General features: G+C 37.5%; 1 protein-coding gene across 15 annotated transcripts in view; it reads right to left on the reverse strand.

Moving 5' to 3' along the window:
- MYT1L (myelin transcription factor 1 like) overlaps window positions 1-16,794 on the reverse strand; it is a 310,510-nt gene that overhangs the window by 88,012 nt on the left and 205,704 nt on the right. For 11 of the 15 annotated variants that reach the window (XR_015802716.1, XM_088162362.1, XM_088162372.1 and 8 more), the window contains exon 6: window positions 16,363-16,736. Coding sequence is in view for 14 of the 15 variants with exons in the window: in XM_088162362.1 (XP_088018488.1) it covers window positions 16,363-16,736 (374 nt within the window). In the remaining variant the exon portion in view is untranslated. The remainder of the gene's footprint in view (window positions 1-16,362; window positions 16,737-16,794) is intronic. The other 4 variants (XM_014869547.2, XM_088162369.1, XM_014869546.2 and 1 more) reach the window with 1 other exon arrangement.

The following is a 16,794-nucleotide window of genomic DNA, read 5'->3' on the forward strand; positions in this document are numbered from 1 at the left end:
ACCAATGCTCAAAGTAAAATAAATGGAGAGCAGAAGTCATTAAGCGTGACAAGGAAGTTCTGAGCTGAAGAAGCATGTCACAGTAGGAGTCAGTATTATAAATTAATAGAGAGGACTACAGTGCATCAAGCCCATATAGACCTTTAAGTATTCACAATTTGCTGCCTTATATATCTTTTTATTCTTTTTTTTCTGTTACGTTTTGATCTTTTCATCTTCTATAGGTTCCACTTTTTATCTGGTTTTGCTTGCTGAAAATTTAAGTACTACCTTTTTTTCTTGTTTTATTTTTTTTAAACTTTCCCCTAAAGAGCAAAAGTGATCCTCACAGATCTGAATTTCTTTCCTTTTGTGGAGTGATTACTAACACATAAAGACATTTCTTTTTAACACCTTCTTGCCATTTAAACACGTTTTAAAAAGAATATTAATACATTATTTTAGTATAAAAGCATATTTAAGATTTAGTTTTCTGTACAAATTAGTGTATTCTTGTCTAAAGGAAGAGGTATTTTACATAACTGAAATACTTTTTTTTTTTTTTGCCATTTGTATGACCTCCTATTATGCCTCTGCTTATGTCACAGCTGCATGAATAGCATCCTGATCTACAAATATTCACATTAATATTGGTAGAACATGGATGTTCTTACTTGGGTTATTCCTATTAATATAAAGGCAGAGAATATCAGGTAATACAGAGCAACACACTTTTGAAATTTTCTGTCATTTGTTATTCATCCATGTTTTCCCAATCCAAATCCCTATGAGCTACCTGTATCAGTACAGTTTTGGAAAAGGATCTAAGGGTATCTGACAGCTCCTCCAACGAGATCATGACTGAGGTAATTTTGCTTCAAGTGCCAGACTGCAAGAGCTTCTTAAAGGTTATCTATATTCTGACTCGACCAATATGTTTAAGATTTTGCCATTTCACCACATGATACTGCTTGCCTTTCTTGATCTTAAGAGATTGTCACATGCTATTGACAGTGCACTGGTGCCATGGAATCATGCAGTAGCTGAGGCTGGAAGGGACCTTGGGAGGCTATGTGGTCCAACACCTGCTCAAAAAAAAGTGCCAGCTTAGAGTAATTATTAGGGCCCTGTTCTGTCAGTTCAGCTTTAAAGGTCTTCCAGAACAGAAATATCACAGCATCTCTGGGAAATCTATTCCAGTGTTTGACCACTGTCATGGTGAGAAATTCATTCTTATTTCTAAATGGATTTTTTTTAACACTTGTGTCTTAATCTTATGCTACACATTATCATCTTCACTCTCAATACAAGTAGCTGAAGCTTAAGTTCTCCCCGTAGCTTTTTCCTCCTCAAGTGAACAAACTGGGGTTTTTTCAGTGCTTCTGCATATCACAAAGTCCAAGTCTTTAACCATCCTGTTTGTTCAGCACTGGACTCCAATATTTCAAGATTTTCTTGTGCTGATGAGCCCAAAACTGGACTTACTACTCCACATACAAAAGTGTAAGTGCTGCATAAAATGGAATAATCATTTATTTTCCTTTTGATTTCTTTTCTCAAATCTTTTCATCCTGACAGCCAAACATTATTTCCAAAAGTCAAAAGGCAATGAATTTTCTGGAAATTATCTTGTTTTCCTCCACCACAGAGACAGCAGAAAATACTTTTCAGTTACCTACACGCATCCCTTAAGTAGGAAAGGTCCCTGATTGGTATGAAGCCTTCTTGTTTGGTTTGCAGTATCTGCAATAATTGGTATAAAGTCAATATTTTTAGGTTTGAGAAGGAACTTGCTGAGATGATCTGTGAACAGAAGTGGATATGCTGGGTTTGCAAGGGCAGGACAATTTAGCCAGTCCCTCCCACCTGGTCCACATTTCTTTGTGGATCAGGTTTAGGCAGCCCTTAATTGTTTTAACTTGACTTGTGTCTGAGCAGATAATGAGATGGCTTTAGCTGATGACTGGCATTCATTTCATCCTACTTTTTCTCCCCAGGAAGTCAATATGAGGGAGGTAAGATATTTTATCTCATAGTCTTTTAATGATTCAGTGGAGTTTGGCAGTTTCTTGCCTTCTCTCAGGGTTCCACAGCTCAGCAGGGCACCAGGCAGTGAGGAAGCCAAAGCTATTCTCCAGATACTGGGATACAGCAGGAAGACAGCAGGGGAGCAGAGGACCAGCTGCACTGATGGCAGAACACCCACTCAGAGAACTCTTGGTATGGAGCTTCTCATGGGGCTATTCCTAAGATTACTCCAGAGACAGTGACCCATGCCTAATCCCTCTCTATATTCATTGCTTTACAAAGCATGCAGCCTGAAGGACACACTTTTAGTTTATAAAGCAGTATTTTCTTTCTTACACACAAATCTCTGAGATGAGAGGTTGTAATCTTTAGTATAGGGAAACATAATCTTTTTACTGTTTTTGTTTCAGTTCAGATCTCTGACTCAGTGTCAGGCCATAATGAACATGTCTCTATATGAACTACACGTCTAGATTCCATTTACAGGTAATGGACAAAACCATGCATACTGGGATATGATTTTTCATCCTAACCTAGGTATCTATAGTAGATTGTCTGAATTATCCCCTAAAAGTGACTATTTATCTTGATTGGTTAACAATTAAACTGAATCCTATCCTTATTGCTTTTACTCAAAATTTTCAAGTTGATCCTTGCTAAATTTCAATCGTATCTTTAGTATGCCACAGTAGGAACTGCTGAGTGGAAGGAATGAGGAACTACCCAAAATGAACTATCTTTTGGTTGTGGATAGACAAAGATATATCAGGAAAGGCTGGTGTGGATGGGATACTATGGATACTTTGGATGGGATATATGCTTATGACTGCATACTTTGCACTGTTGTTTGGTCTCCATTATCAGTTTAATTACTTTTTCAGTTGTGTTTGATTATCAAAGAAAGCTTATTTTACTTTGATAAGACAATCTGATTGGCCAAAGAGACAGAGGCACATATCTCTACCATTCTAGAGGATGAGAGAACCTCATCTAAAATACGGAATCATTGAAATTTCTTCTTCATGTCTCTCTTCAGTTCAGTGCCAAGGAATCTGGAAAGACAAAGACATCTACATGCACAAGTGCCAGACTTTACTTCATCTGAAATGTAAAGCTTTTAGTTAGAGTGTTTGTTCCTTTATTTTTATCCCTTCATCTAGCTTGTTAATATTTTTGTCTCGTTCCATATGTTCTCAGAGAACAGACAGAGAAGGCTGAGTAATAATCCATAGAATAAGAAGGAAGTAAATACAAAGGATTCTTTACCTCTTTGGTTATAGCTCTCTATTATTAATATTCTGTTCTGTCCCTATTAATTAGGGACAGAAGAATAAATGGACAAGTGGAATGTGATTATTCATGCTGCTATACTCTTAGTGAAGCTCTGGAATGATTTTGACTTGAATGACTTAGCAGTTTTCCAGCAGTGTCCACATGAAAAGGTCCTGGTTAGGGACCATTCCTAAGGAGTTTGAATGAGGTGAACATATTTTGGAAGGTAAAAGATTAGCTGTATATGCACTCAAATCATGCAACAGTTGAACTTGGCATTAAATGAGTGGACTATAGTCTGTTTTACTCACTCATTTAGATGTAGTCATCGATTAATGTGACTGAAGGGGCAAAGGCAGGAAAACCCATAAGCCAGGATCAATAGAAAACACATTTCAGAAAGAACGAGTAAGGCAAATGTGAACCATTTACCATGGGTTTGCATGGCAAGGTTTTGGTAGCAGGGTGGGCTACAACTTCCAGCAACTTCCCCCATGTTCAGGACAGTCAGTGCAAGCCAGCTCCACAGTGGACCCACTGCTGGAGAAGGCCAAGCCCATCAATGATGGTAGGAACACTTCTGTGATAATATATTTAAGAAGAAAATGTATTGGGCAGAAGTAATTGCAGACAGAGAAGAGTTGAGTGATATATATGTGAGAGGAACAGGAGGGATAGGAGATGCTCCAGGCACTGGAGCAGAGATTCCCCTGCAGCCCGTGTTGCAGATCACAGTGAGTCAGACTGGCCCCTGCAGCCCATGGAGCTCCATGGTGGAGCAGAGACCCACTTGCAGTCTGTGTAGGACCCCACATCTGCACAAGTGGATGCTTGAAGGAGGCTGTGACCCTGTGGAAGGCTGCACTGGAACAGGCTCCTATCAGGATCTGTGGCCTTCTGGAGAGAGGAGCTCATGCTGGAGCAATCTTGCTGGACTGCTAACTCTGCTGACTGCATGGAGGACCCACACTGGAGGAGTCTGCTCCTGAAGGACTGCACCCTGCAGAAAGGGACCCATGCTGGAGCAGCGTGAAGGACTGAAGCCCATGGGGAAGACTCATACTGAAATTCATGGAGAACTGTCTCCCATGGGAGGGACCCCACACTGGAGCAGAGGAAGGACTCCTTTCTCTGAGAAGGAAGAGTGGGAGAAACAACCTGTGATGAACTGCCTGGAACCCTCATTCCCTGTCTCCCTGCACCCCTGGAGAGAGCAGGTAGACCCTGGAAAAGAGGCTTTATTTTGCTTCTCATTATCCTACTCTGATTTTCATTAGTAAATTCAAATAATTTCCCCAAGGTGACTCTGTTCTACCTTTGATGGCAACTAGTGAGTTATCTATCCCTGACTTTATCTCAGCTGAGGAGGGGAATGATAAGAGTGGCTTTGGTGGACATCTGGCATCTAGCCAGGGTCAACCTTGGCCAATCATGCTACTCCAGTCAGCCAAGAACACATATACAGTGGACCTCAAAAAAGAGAAAATGGTGACTCAATGGGACTTAGCTAGCTACAAAGCGTCTTTAGTACCTTCTGTTTATTTTCCACCTATGTGTACAGATGGCCTATGTGACTGGAAGTGTGTAAGAATGAGAGTAGAGTACCAGACACCTGTCAAATGCAGGAAATGTATGCTATAGTACCAAATATAGACCACCTTTTATGTCACTATGCCATCTGCAAAGATATTTCCAGTGAAACTCTTCCAAGTACCTGTCCACCTAAAGTCTTCACACAGCTCCCATTTTAGAAATTGAAGGATTTCACACTGCAGATCTGTACTGGAATATCTGAGGAACACTTGTGTCTCCTAAAAGGAGAGTATTTGCTGGACAAAAGTAACAACTTACATACTTACATACATTTCTATACATTTCCAACTAAATATGTACCTACTAGCTATGATAACAGTGGCTTTGTTGACAGTCTCCCAGTGCCTAAATTAAGTACAGCAGCACAGCCTCAGTGCAATGCATCTGTGCTTTAAAATAACTATCCTTGCAGAAACAACAAGCAACAACAACAAAAATCAATCAAATAACCACAATAGCCAGTTTTCCAAAATACATGCATGTAGATACAGAGACAATCTTACACCATACAGAACTAAAACCTGAGTCTGAGTCTGGTCTCAAGATGCTTCAGCTTAGACGTTATTATGCTGGAATTCTCTGGTGAAAGTAATGCATGAGATAAAGTCAATACCTTTACTTCTGCCTGAAATTATTCCTGCTTTTATTTTTTTCACTTTAACGTATTGTTCCCTTTCAATTGCCTTTTGTGTGATTATTTTTAAGTTCGCATCTTATTAACTTAATTTTCTGTGAACTAAAGTATCTGAGCTATTTAGGAGCCAATGGAATTAACTTATCCAACATGAACTTCCCCCTCTGTTCCTTTGTATCTGGTGCTGTATTATGTTTTATGACTTAAAATGAATTTATAAAATGGAACTGCATCAAATCCATTCCTAAAACTCAGATAAACTGTGTACATTATTTCTACACTGTCCATCTTCTCAAAGATGTGCAAGATTTCAAGCAAAAAACTTACTTGCCAGAGGACAGTTATTCTTTCTTTAATAAATACATTGCTATTACTTTTAGTTATGCATTTTAAAAATAGTTAGTAATTTTGACTCATTGCTATTTGTGTCTTATACAGACATCAAGCGTAGTTTAAAAATCCTTGTTTACAATATTATAAAAAAGTCTCAGAGAGTCTTCATATATTGGATGGAGTTCTAAAAGTGCTCTGCATGTGTCTAGTTCTGATTCTACTAATGACAATAACAAAGAATCCTATAATTAAGAAAAAAGACACAGTTAGCTACTTCACACCATGAACTATAGGAAAATGCTCACATATAACTAGGGAGAAGAAAACAGAAAAAATTGTGCTGCATTGCCTGTGGGTGTGGGTATTTTGTTTAGCCCTGATCTTCCATCTTAAAGCCTTTTAACTGTTAATTTAAAGATTCTACATAATGCACATTCTTTACTGCAGTTCTCACATCTGTCATATCCTACTGTCCATGAAGGAAACCTAACAGCATATTTCATTTTCTCTCTGCAGTATTCCCATGCTGACCTCCTAAGCATTTCTCTACATCTTTCTGCAATTTTCTTTCTTTCATAGGCTCTGTCATCCCTTTTAGATTTGGAACTTATTGTTTCCACTTCTGTGTCCAAAGACCCTCCAATCACTGAATCAAATTCTTTCTTAAACTCATATCATATCTTTAATGGGGATTCCAACAAGAATCACTTTTAAAAACCCCTTATGAATAGCAGCAGTAATTTCTAAAACACTTCCAGGTTAGACTTCTCATGTGGCATGTTGTATAGAAAGGAAGAGTCATATTTCTATTTTTCTTGGTGATACAATTACATCTGTACTCATCTGTGCCTTAAACCTGGCAGCACCCTAACACTGATCAACTAAAAGCTCTGCTTTGATGTGTACAGCTCCAGACTTACAACACTCTCTGCCCATCTGCTATTTAAGCACCAAAAGATTCTAACACTGAGTCTTTCCATACATAAGTTTCCAGACAAACCTAATCTAATAGGTATGCTCTAATGCACACCTGAAATAAAAAGGCTTCCCATTAAGTGTTGCTTTGATTGGCTTGCTTAATTTGTAGCCAAGAAAAGAACAGCCTGTTTTCTTCTTCACTTCCCCTGCTCACCCCCACCTGCCCATCGCCCAGGTTAAGCACATTGTTTAGTGGGTCACTCACTAAAGAACTAGAAGAGTCAAAGCTCTCATGGTTTATATAGATGGCATACCATATTTCCCAAAAACATTTGCTAGTCACCACAATAAAAGCCAGACTGGATTCAAGGTCCATTAGGAAGCAGAAAACACAGGAGTAGAGTAACACCCATACTGGATTTTTTAATAATATTTGGTATTTTTATTCTATTTGTTATTTTGGTAAAAATACAATGTCTTTATTGTAGATATTATAAAAGGACACTTGCCTTGAAGAGAGAAATACAGTGTCTGTTCCCTGTGCCCAGGACTGATTTTTTAGCCTAATATTAAGAAGTCAAGTCATAAGATAGTTATAGGGTTCTTGGAGCAAAGAAAGATCTCAGCATGGCCCACTTTCTCAGGAGAATGATCCACTTTGGCCTCTGGCAGTTCTTGAATGTTTTTTCTAGAGTGTGATAGAGCTCCATCAGCTTGTTTAAGAGCATTCCCTATGCAAAGCAGCCACTGGTCTAGTCTCCAACCTACTGTGTTAGGAAAGAAGGACATGTGGCATTGAACTCCAGCATCACTTGTTACACTTAACTCAGGCACCTGCATTACAGATAGGGGCAGAACTTTCATTCCATTCTAATGTGAAACATTTATCTCACGCCACAATTTTAACAGTATCCTTGGTTCCTAACACAAGATTCCAGTGTCTATTAATCTAAAAGTTGTCCTTTTAGGCTATATTTTGAGGACAGGATATTCATAGACTGTGCTCACTAGATAATAAACAAACACTACTATAAACTTTAGTATACTTTTTGTAAGTCCAACTTCAGCCCAATTCCTAACAGTCATTCCTAATAATGATCTGTTGTTCTCTATTTCCACTATTACTTTTAAAAATATATTTTTCTCTTAATGATCTGAGGGCAAAGTTTTGTCCAACACATTGCAGTAGAAGAAGAAACAATTTTTAACTTTCCACTGGATGCCAGCCTTAAAGTTGAACAATGTTTTAATTACTGCAGATGACAGAATGACAATATTCTGTAAATCTTTAGCCCAGTTCTTTACAAAGTGTCCAAGAAATTGCTTAGCAGATGTATCTTGTTTATACAGAACTTCTATAATAAGTAGAGGCAGTTGGTGAAACAATAGATTTGATACAATAGAAATCAGAAGAAAAGCAGTTGCACAGCTTGCCTTAAAGTATATATGACAAGTAGGGAATCTCACTACAGATGCTTCGCAATGACAGAACCCTAGTCTGACAGGCATAAGCAGCTTTGCAAACACTCCTGTGTTATGTGACTGGAAGTGTTCATGACACACAGACCTTGCCCTTGTTCTGTCAGTAATCCATGTCTGTGGAGCACAGGGAAGAAAATGTCTGCTTGATTTGTCTGTTTCTGTAATTGTAAGTTCAGTTCTCCTGTGGTGTTCCTTTAGTGTCACAGCAAAACTAGTACTTACCCTACCTATTTAATAGTATAGCCTGCAAAATTAAGCTTTTGGGATGACAGAACTATCAGATTATGAGTTCACCTAATAAACCCCCACTAAGTCTTGAGTTGTCAATCCTGTTAACTTTCTCTGACAGAGCCACCACAAGTTTTTGCTATAGCAATAATATTTACTACAGATAACATATAATATCTGCCACACTCTCCATGTGGTGGTATGAATACTTGAAATGCTTAATGTTAGTGACTATTTACAGTACTTTCTGCATAAAGCCTTAATGTACCACATAATGCAGAGGATTTCAACAACATTGATCAAACCTAGCCTCCTTTAGATGGTTTCTTTCCTATTATTAGTCGTTGGGGTTTTTTTTCGTATTCTGCTAAATGACTTGGCTTTCCTTGCTGTCCAGCTTACTAACTGTAGCTCCAGACCCACTCTCAAGGAAAAAAATTGAAGAATACATTAACTTACAGAAGGGCAAGTATTTCTTGTGGTAAAAAAGACTATGTCATATGTGATATAAGTGACAAAAGAGCAAATGTCAATTGTTTTGAGACCTGTAAAATAAGGAAGAAATGCTTCCATAAATCAAAAGTATTCAAAATTACATATATATGTTCATTACACAACAATGCTTTTGTTTCAAAAGAATTGTTTTTTAGGATTATATTTTTCAGTTAAACAAAATTTGAGGCATTTTCTAGGACTGCAAATTTGATTTGTGAGAATGGACATGGATCAGAAGAAATTATCAATCCAGTCTGTAATCTTATTTCATTTTATTATCTCCTGGAGGAGCTCTAATAAGGCTAAATTAATTCCCACAGTTACCAAATAGAGTTCTCTGCTTTTCAGGATGAAAAGCTACCATTTGTGTTCACTCTTTTAGGACAAACACTATAAGCCCAGTGGGAATTGTGAAGTAATAGGGTCATCAAAATTGCTCTTAGAGCTGCACTCTAAACACAAGAGGAGAAACAGGAACATATAATATTGACCAAGCAAAAGTTATTTTAAAGAATCATTACATCTGTAGTGTCAAGAAGGTTTCACAGAGTCTGTGGTCACTGTGTAAGGTGCAGTACAGTGTGGGCAATGGACTCTTTGAAGTTGCACTGTGAAAGACAAAAGAATTCAAAGAGATCACGAAGAGTTCTGTTCTGTACCACCCCTGAATCTGTTTCTAGAAGTGACATATTCCAGATGTGAGACCTTCTACAACGTCAGGTCATTTACAAATAGCAAAGAGCTGCTTTATAAATTGAGTTAAGTATTGGTTCTTTAAAGCACTACATCATATAACCAACTGGCTTATTGGCACAGTTGTGCCAAAACCAGGAGATCATTGGCAATGGACAGGTTACAGAGAGTCAAAGTGAGAACAGAGCTGCTGCTCTAAGACTACAGCACTTTAATTTCTTCTCCAATCCATCTTATTCCAGTAAAATAATTTATTGTAAGATCTTGCCAGACAACAAATTATACAGGAAAAAACCAAGGATCCACTCAGCATTTTCCTGCAGACAGAAAGATGCAATGGAAATGCAGAAAAAACAGCCTTTTCTTGAGGACTACAACCTGTGAGAATCCAAAGCAACGCTGCTAAAACATGGTTCCTTTCCAAACCTGCTGCTCTGGCAAGACTGGAGAAACCTTTGGCCACAGACAAGCCCTGAAACAATTTGACAGTACAATGGGCCCAACACCTCAAGTTCAGCTAACACTGAAGGAAGGGGTTAGTGCATTAAAAATACAAACAAGCAGCCCCATGCCATGTAAAACAGTTTCAGAATAAAGCAGCATTAAAATCAGATGTGGTGCTGAATGTGTTCCTAGATGCTTTTACTAAGGCCTTCAGTTCAGATCCTGAACTCTACATATGCCAGTGTCCTCTGCTTGCATCAAACAAAGTTGTGTATGACAGAGATCTATAATGTCTCATCAAAAGTGAATAATTTCTTTACACTGCAGAAAGATATAATTGAATAATTTGTTTTTGAAGGATCAGATATTTCAATCATTTAAGGCCTTTTATTTGTAGGAAAGGAGTTAAATATGAAAATATTTACATGAGAATGATACTTAAGTGTCTTTAGTGACTTTACTTGTGATACTTAAGTGACTTTAAAAGTGGAAATTAAGACGGAGAGGGCTATAGGAGTTTCTAGACATAGCCTAGAAGGTTTACTGAGCTTCTGAGTTAAACATTCAAATTGAAGGAAGTCTTCTAAAACTGTTCTTCAAACAGGGGAAAAGTTAGGGATGACATGTGCAGCACACCACCTCACATAAATGGAACTCTACTGACATAAAGGTAATCTTGATTCGTCTTGATGGAAACAAGTTCAGTATCAGACCCAATCTTACTTCAGATAATTAAAAAATTATGTTTAAATAATGGCATTTAATGAGTTTAATTTATATTGTCTGTGTATAGTAAAGACCTTGAGCATGGAACACTGTAAAAAGCAAAATTTACTAACACTTGAGTCATATTTAAGCAATCAACAAACCACCCAACCGACCAAGCAAGCAAGCAACCAACCAACCACAAACACATAGTAGTAACAAAAAAGATCCAGACTTTTTCCACAAGAGCTGGAAGTATCCAGGGAGTATTTACCAGCTATCTGTTTCCCCACCCTACTCCAACAACTTTGAGGTTTCCAGGCCTGAACTACTAGTACCAAATGTTTTAATTGTGTTATTTCCAACAAAAATTTTTTAGGGAAAACGCTGAATCTGAATCTCTCAATATGAAATATAAACAGCTAAACAGCAGAATATATTGTAATCCATGCTTGCTTCTTCAACAGAAAAAGCAGGTATCACAGATTCACAGAATATTCTGTAGGAGTTGGAAGGGAGCTCCAAGAATCATCGAGTGCAACTCTTAAGGAAATGGCCCATAAAGGGATCAAACACACAGCCTTGGTATTATTAGCATTATGCTCTAATCAACTGAGTTAATCTCAGTATCAATAAAAGTTCTTACCCTGAGCCTTGACTCAATGACTCCCAGGCTTGAACACTTAACCAGACCAGACTGGTAACTAGACCAGAAAGGTAACTTTAACTTGTCGTCCAGAGGAAAAGAATGCAATGGCCAGGATAAATGTCTTCCAACAGCAACTCTGTTTTTTCTTTTCTTCTGGTTATTATTAGGGTGTGAGACACTCTAAGCACAGGGTATCTTCTTTTATCAAGGTACAGTACAGCAGCAAAATTTATTAGCAAAGAGTTTAGATCTGCTTTGCCTTATGTAAACATCAGGTATTTTTTTAGTCTTCTTTGGCCCTGAAAAAGACACTTTTTCCCATATACACTGTCTTAAGCAGTGAGATTATCCTTTCTGGTACCTTAATTTAAAGCCAAAATTTACTTCTATTAGGTGTTTTGTCTGTGAGGTACACATGAGTGTAGCTCCCTCTTCTGATTTAGACTGAACACCTACTGTGTTCACCAAATAGATCACCACTTTCCTTCTAGCAGCTTGAATAAATGAATATGATTAGTGGTCAGCAGGCTGACAGATGACTTGGCTAGTACAGATAGGTTGTCTTAATTTCATCAAGATGTTTACTTTATCAAGAGTGTTTTCAGCAGCATACACAGCTGGAAAGCTGTGTGCCACCATGTTTCCCTCAGCACATGGGCTTCTTTCATCTTTTAGATTGGTGTTTGGATCTCCTCTTGCTTAGAGGACACAAGCACTTCAGATGCAATCTGCTAAGGGGTTCAGGAAGATAGTGTGGGGCACTAACAATTTTAATAGAGCTGACAGGTGGATTTCATATTTTGAGGGTCTGTCTGTGTTGAGTTTATGCATATGAAAGAAAAAAATACAAAAATATTATGAGATTTTAAAACAAAATCCTACAATTTAAACAAATACTGTTGGACTCAATGATCTTAGAGGTCTCTTCCAACCTAAATAATACTATTATTCTATGAAATATGAAAACAGGTAGAACATTAATCTCTACATCCATGTGCTAGTTTTTCTTCTTAGAAAAACCTATACTGTGTGTCTTACGTCTATCTGTTGTTTAAAGCTGGTTTCGAAGTGTATTTCACTTGAAAAATTAGGTGCAATACCACATATTAGTATACTGGTTATGCCAACTACTTTGAGTTCAATAGAAATGTAAGAGACGTTCTAAAAGACTCCTAATTTACCTGTTAAGAAACTGCTGTAGTTTTTTGTAGCATCATCTGTAAAATGGATTTGAAAGATGTATCACATTTCTTTAGGTCTAGAATCAACCTAACTCCTCCTGTTCCTGATTAGAAAATAGAAAATACCCAGAGTACAAGCATTTTGAATATCTTCATGTGATATGGACTGAAAGGCTCCTTGGAACATCTGTTCCAGGAGCTTCTCCAAGGGAGATTTTTTAAAATAGAAAAGCAGTTTTCAAGATCTAACTACCTGAAGCAAGTTCATCTCAGAAGAATGTACTTTGGTTTGTCTTGAAAATGGAAGACACACTCCAGTTTTTAAACCAAAGGTTCTTGGCAGTTGCCATCAAAGAGAAAGGATGCTCCAAAAGCAGCCTTTTCTCTCACTCCTTCCCATTTGTATTTCAATTTACAGGTTAGATAATCACAGGTAAAACAGGTCATCTCCATCTTTCCTTTTTTTTCCTGGGGCAGAAGGGAAATCAGAAACATTAATCTTTCCTTTAGTGGCTGAGTTGAACATAAAGGCTTCTCAAGTCTCTTCATAGATGGACAAATATCTGCTCTTTAAAGAGATTCAGATTTAATGGAAATTTAGAGGATATCTAGCCATTGGTAGAGAGTTTAAAACATGAATTTTGGTTCAAAGGATTGTGTACAGAGGTACAAGCACAGAATTTAGGACTCATTAAAAAAAGTTGCGTTGGTTTTTTTTTTTCTTGTAGTTTTAAACTGATATTTTGAGATTTATCAGACTGTTAGGATACATCTGTGTGTTCCAATTCCTTTAGATTATCAATGACAAGTCTACAAAGATGTGATTTTCAAAAAGGCTGTGATGGTTTCAGTGAATGCCCAAGTATTTCAATAGGAGCTGTTTATCTACATTACCTGTATACTATCTATATTTGCTGAGAACCCAACCCAAAATTCCCATTCCTTTAAACAAAAAAAGAATGGGCAATGACACACCAGTGACATACCTGAGTTTCCCAGGATTTGCCCTTTTCTACTAGTAAACTGAATTTGACCTAAGAAACGGTGAAATACCTCACCCTTACCATCCTACCCTCTCCCTTCCCCCTCTCCCCCATTTCTGCCTCTATAGTCCTATTCTATACTTGCTGATGGAATTCTTCTGTCACCAATGCTTACGATTTTAACTGTTTTGTTCATCTGGTCTATAGCTGCTTCTAGAAATTTTCTGAACTGCTATCATCTACAGCACTAGTGACAGAAACTTTTATAAGAACTGTGTAGGCATCCTGGTGACCAGTGGGTAATTCTGCGTTTTGTTTCTAGGGACAGGAATATTATGACACATCAAGACTTCCTGCTAAAATGACTTATAAGGTGGTTTGCTACAATATTATAGTGAGCCTCATAGTGAGCAGCAAGTGATTGAGACAACTTAATTCATAGCTGACAGATCTAATTTTCCATATAGTCAATAGATAAAGGCAAGAGTCGTATTCAGACCATGTAGTTTAAGAACACCTAATTTTGCACCTTATTTCCTGGAAAATCAGCAGTCCAAAATCTATCAATGCAGCTTATGCTACAAGCAGGATAAAGTGAAACATCAGTATCCCTCTTGGAAACAATAGGAAAGAAAGTATTAAAAAAAAAAAAAGATTTATTAATCAGTCTCTAGACCTCACCAAAACCAAACTGTTATGACTCTCTACTCTTTGGCATAGGCATAAGGAACTCCCTGCTACCTTCCTAATTAATTGCTTGAAAATCTTCCTTGTAAATCATCTCTTCTCTAACTGGGACTGTTGCATACTAATTACTGTGTTGATACTCAAAAGGATCATTAAATACTTTTCAAATAAAATTCTATTTTCACTTCTCTGAATTCATGAGGAATTTTTCTTAATGACTAATCATTTAGATAGAACATATATTTATTTATTGATGTTCAATTGTTTTATTATTGTAATAGCATGACCTTGATCTAGGTAAGTTTTAATTTCAAGTAATACACAGAGCAGCTAATAGAGGTACCTTTGTAAATTTTTTGCAGTTCTTAACCACAGCCTACTATATATGGAAGGAAAGCAGTCAAAAAACAATGTCAGCCTCTTCACATTGATTAGGACCACTAACTGCATGTGTAACTGCGTTGGAATAAGTAAACCACTGTGTTTCATTATCATAGAAAAATAAACTGAGTATCAAGCCTGCTGGCTTGTCAGAAGCAATTTTCTTGAACTCTTGAGTTTTGCTTTAGTTTGTTGGTTTTTTTCTTTCATCATTTTTGATAGTGTAGATTCAAAGTTTTTAATGTCAGCTGAAATCACAGCAGCAGTTGCACCATAATCTAAGCACCTACAAACTTAGTCACAGCTATTTTTAAAGAAACTGCTGGACATCTTGCACTTGCTCATCAAGAGGGCAGTTGCACATCAGCCTGATCTAACACAGTTTATCTTCCAGGTTCTGAAACAGCACAGTTCCCTGCAAAAGGAAATTACTTCCTTGTTGCATCAAATTCATGCAACTTTTAAGACTGACCATTTACTCTCGACCAATTTTGTGGTAAATTCAGGCAATTGAGGAAACACTACAGATGCAGTATCTAAGAAAACTCTGATAGCCACCCAGCTGGCCACCATCTCACCCAAAGGGAAAGAATACTTCCAAAGTCTTGCTTTAAGATTTAAGATCTGACCTTACAGAATGCTGAAACAAAAGTCATACAACTTTCATACCTGGTTCCTAAGAGGAATCCAACTGAGGAGTGCTGAAAGCTTTTCTTATATTTTTATTGGTTAGAAAGGTGAATCTACCCAACCAAAAACGTGTTCCCTGGAAATGGGAACAAAATACTTTTTAGATAGCTCATTAATTTTTGCATGATTCCTTCATTTCACCCCAGTGCATTATGATGTCTGTCACCAGCATAAGGAGAAAATGGACAGTCATTACATTTTTTGAAAGTATTATATAAAGTCCAATATCCCAAAAAAAAGAGACAGTTGAATAGGCTAATCACATTGCTACTGCATTAATTTGGTTACTACCAGTAACCTATATGTCTAAACGGCATTTATGCCATGGCATGATAACAAAAATAGATAAACTTTATAAAGACGTAATCTATGTAAACCTGTCACTCACTATATTTTTAAAAGAATCAACTAAAGCACACAGAATTCAAGTCTAAATGAGCCAAAGTATGTTATAATAGCTCTGAATAGTTTCTTGGGGTAGGGGGAAGTACAGGGCAAAATTTCAAAGGGAAGAGGTTCATTTTTGTTCACAAAAATTATCTGCGAACGTGTGACAGAATTTATGTGGGCAATTGTTGACATTCTCTAAACAGATCTAGCAAATACCCTTGCAAATGATCAGTACAGGCACCCAGCTGTAGCTGATGCTTTGCTTGTACCTTCGTGAATATTCTCCTGGTAACTGCATGCATTAATCCACTACGAGGATTACGTTTTATGCAAGCATTTTTAGCATAAACATACCTCCACCCTCCTTGTTTGAAATGTGAGTGCTAGTGCATTAAAAATATTTGGAAGACAGACTTATTAAAATAAATGTTAAGAGAACACAGTGGGGTATATTTTCAGTGTGGAGCAGAGAGATTTAACTGCATGACTTCCGTTAGCTTTAATGAGAACTGAACAGCTAAATCCTCACACACCACACTAGAAGATTAACCCAGAAAACACACATTGTTTACTTTTTACTAATACTCTGATTATTACCACGTTCTTCCTCCTCCTCCTCTTCTTCCTCCTCCTCTTCTTCCTCCTCCTCTTCATCCTCCACATCTTCACCCTCCTCTTCATCCTCCTCTTCTTCCTCCTCAATCTCCTCTTCTTCTTCTCGATCTATCTCCTCATCATCCTCCTCCTCATCACCTTGCTCCTCATTATCATCAGAATATTCCTCCTCTTCTTCATCCTCCTCCTCTTCTTCCTCTTCCTTTTCATCCATTTCCTCTGTTCCATCAGTTTCATAGCACTCATCTACTGAAGAGTTGTCTGCTTTAACCACAAAGGGTTTTCTTTTGGGGGCTGGTTCTTGGGGTTGCTTATCTTGTGTTTTTCTTTTTTTTGCCAACGGACAGCCATAAACACTGTTCAAAAATAAAAGATGCAAATTATTACACTATCTTCCAGATTTTATTTAGTCAT

The sequence above is a fragment of the Sturnus vulgaris genome, chromosome 3 (genome assembly GCF_052056855.1).
Source record: "Sturnus vulgaris isolate bStuVul1 chromosome 3, bStuVul1.hap1, whole genome shotgun sequence".
Taxonomy (NCBI): domain Eukaryota; kingdom Metazoa; phylum Chordata; class Aves; order Passeriformes; family Sturnidae; genus Sturnus; species Sturnus vulgaris.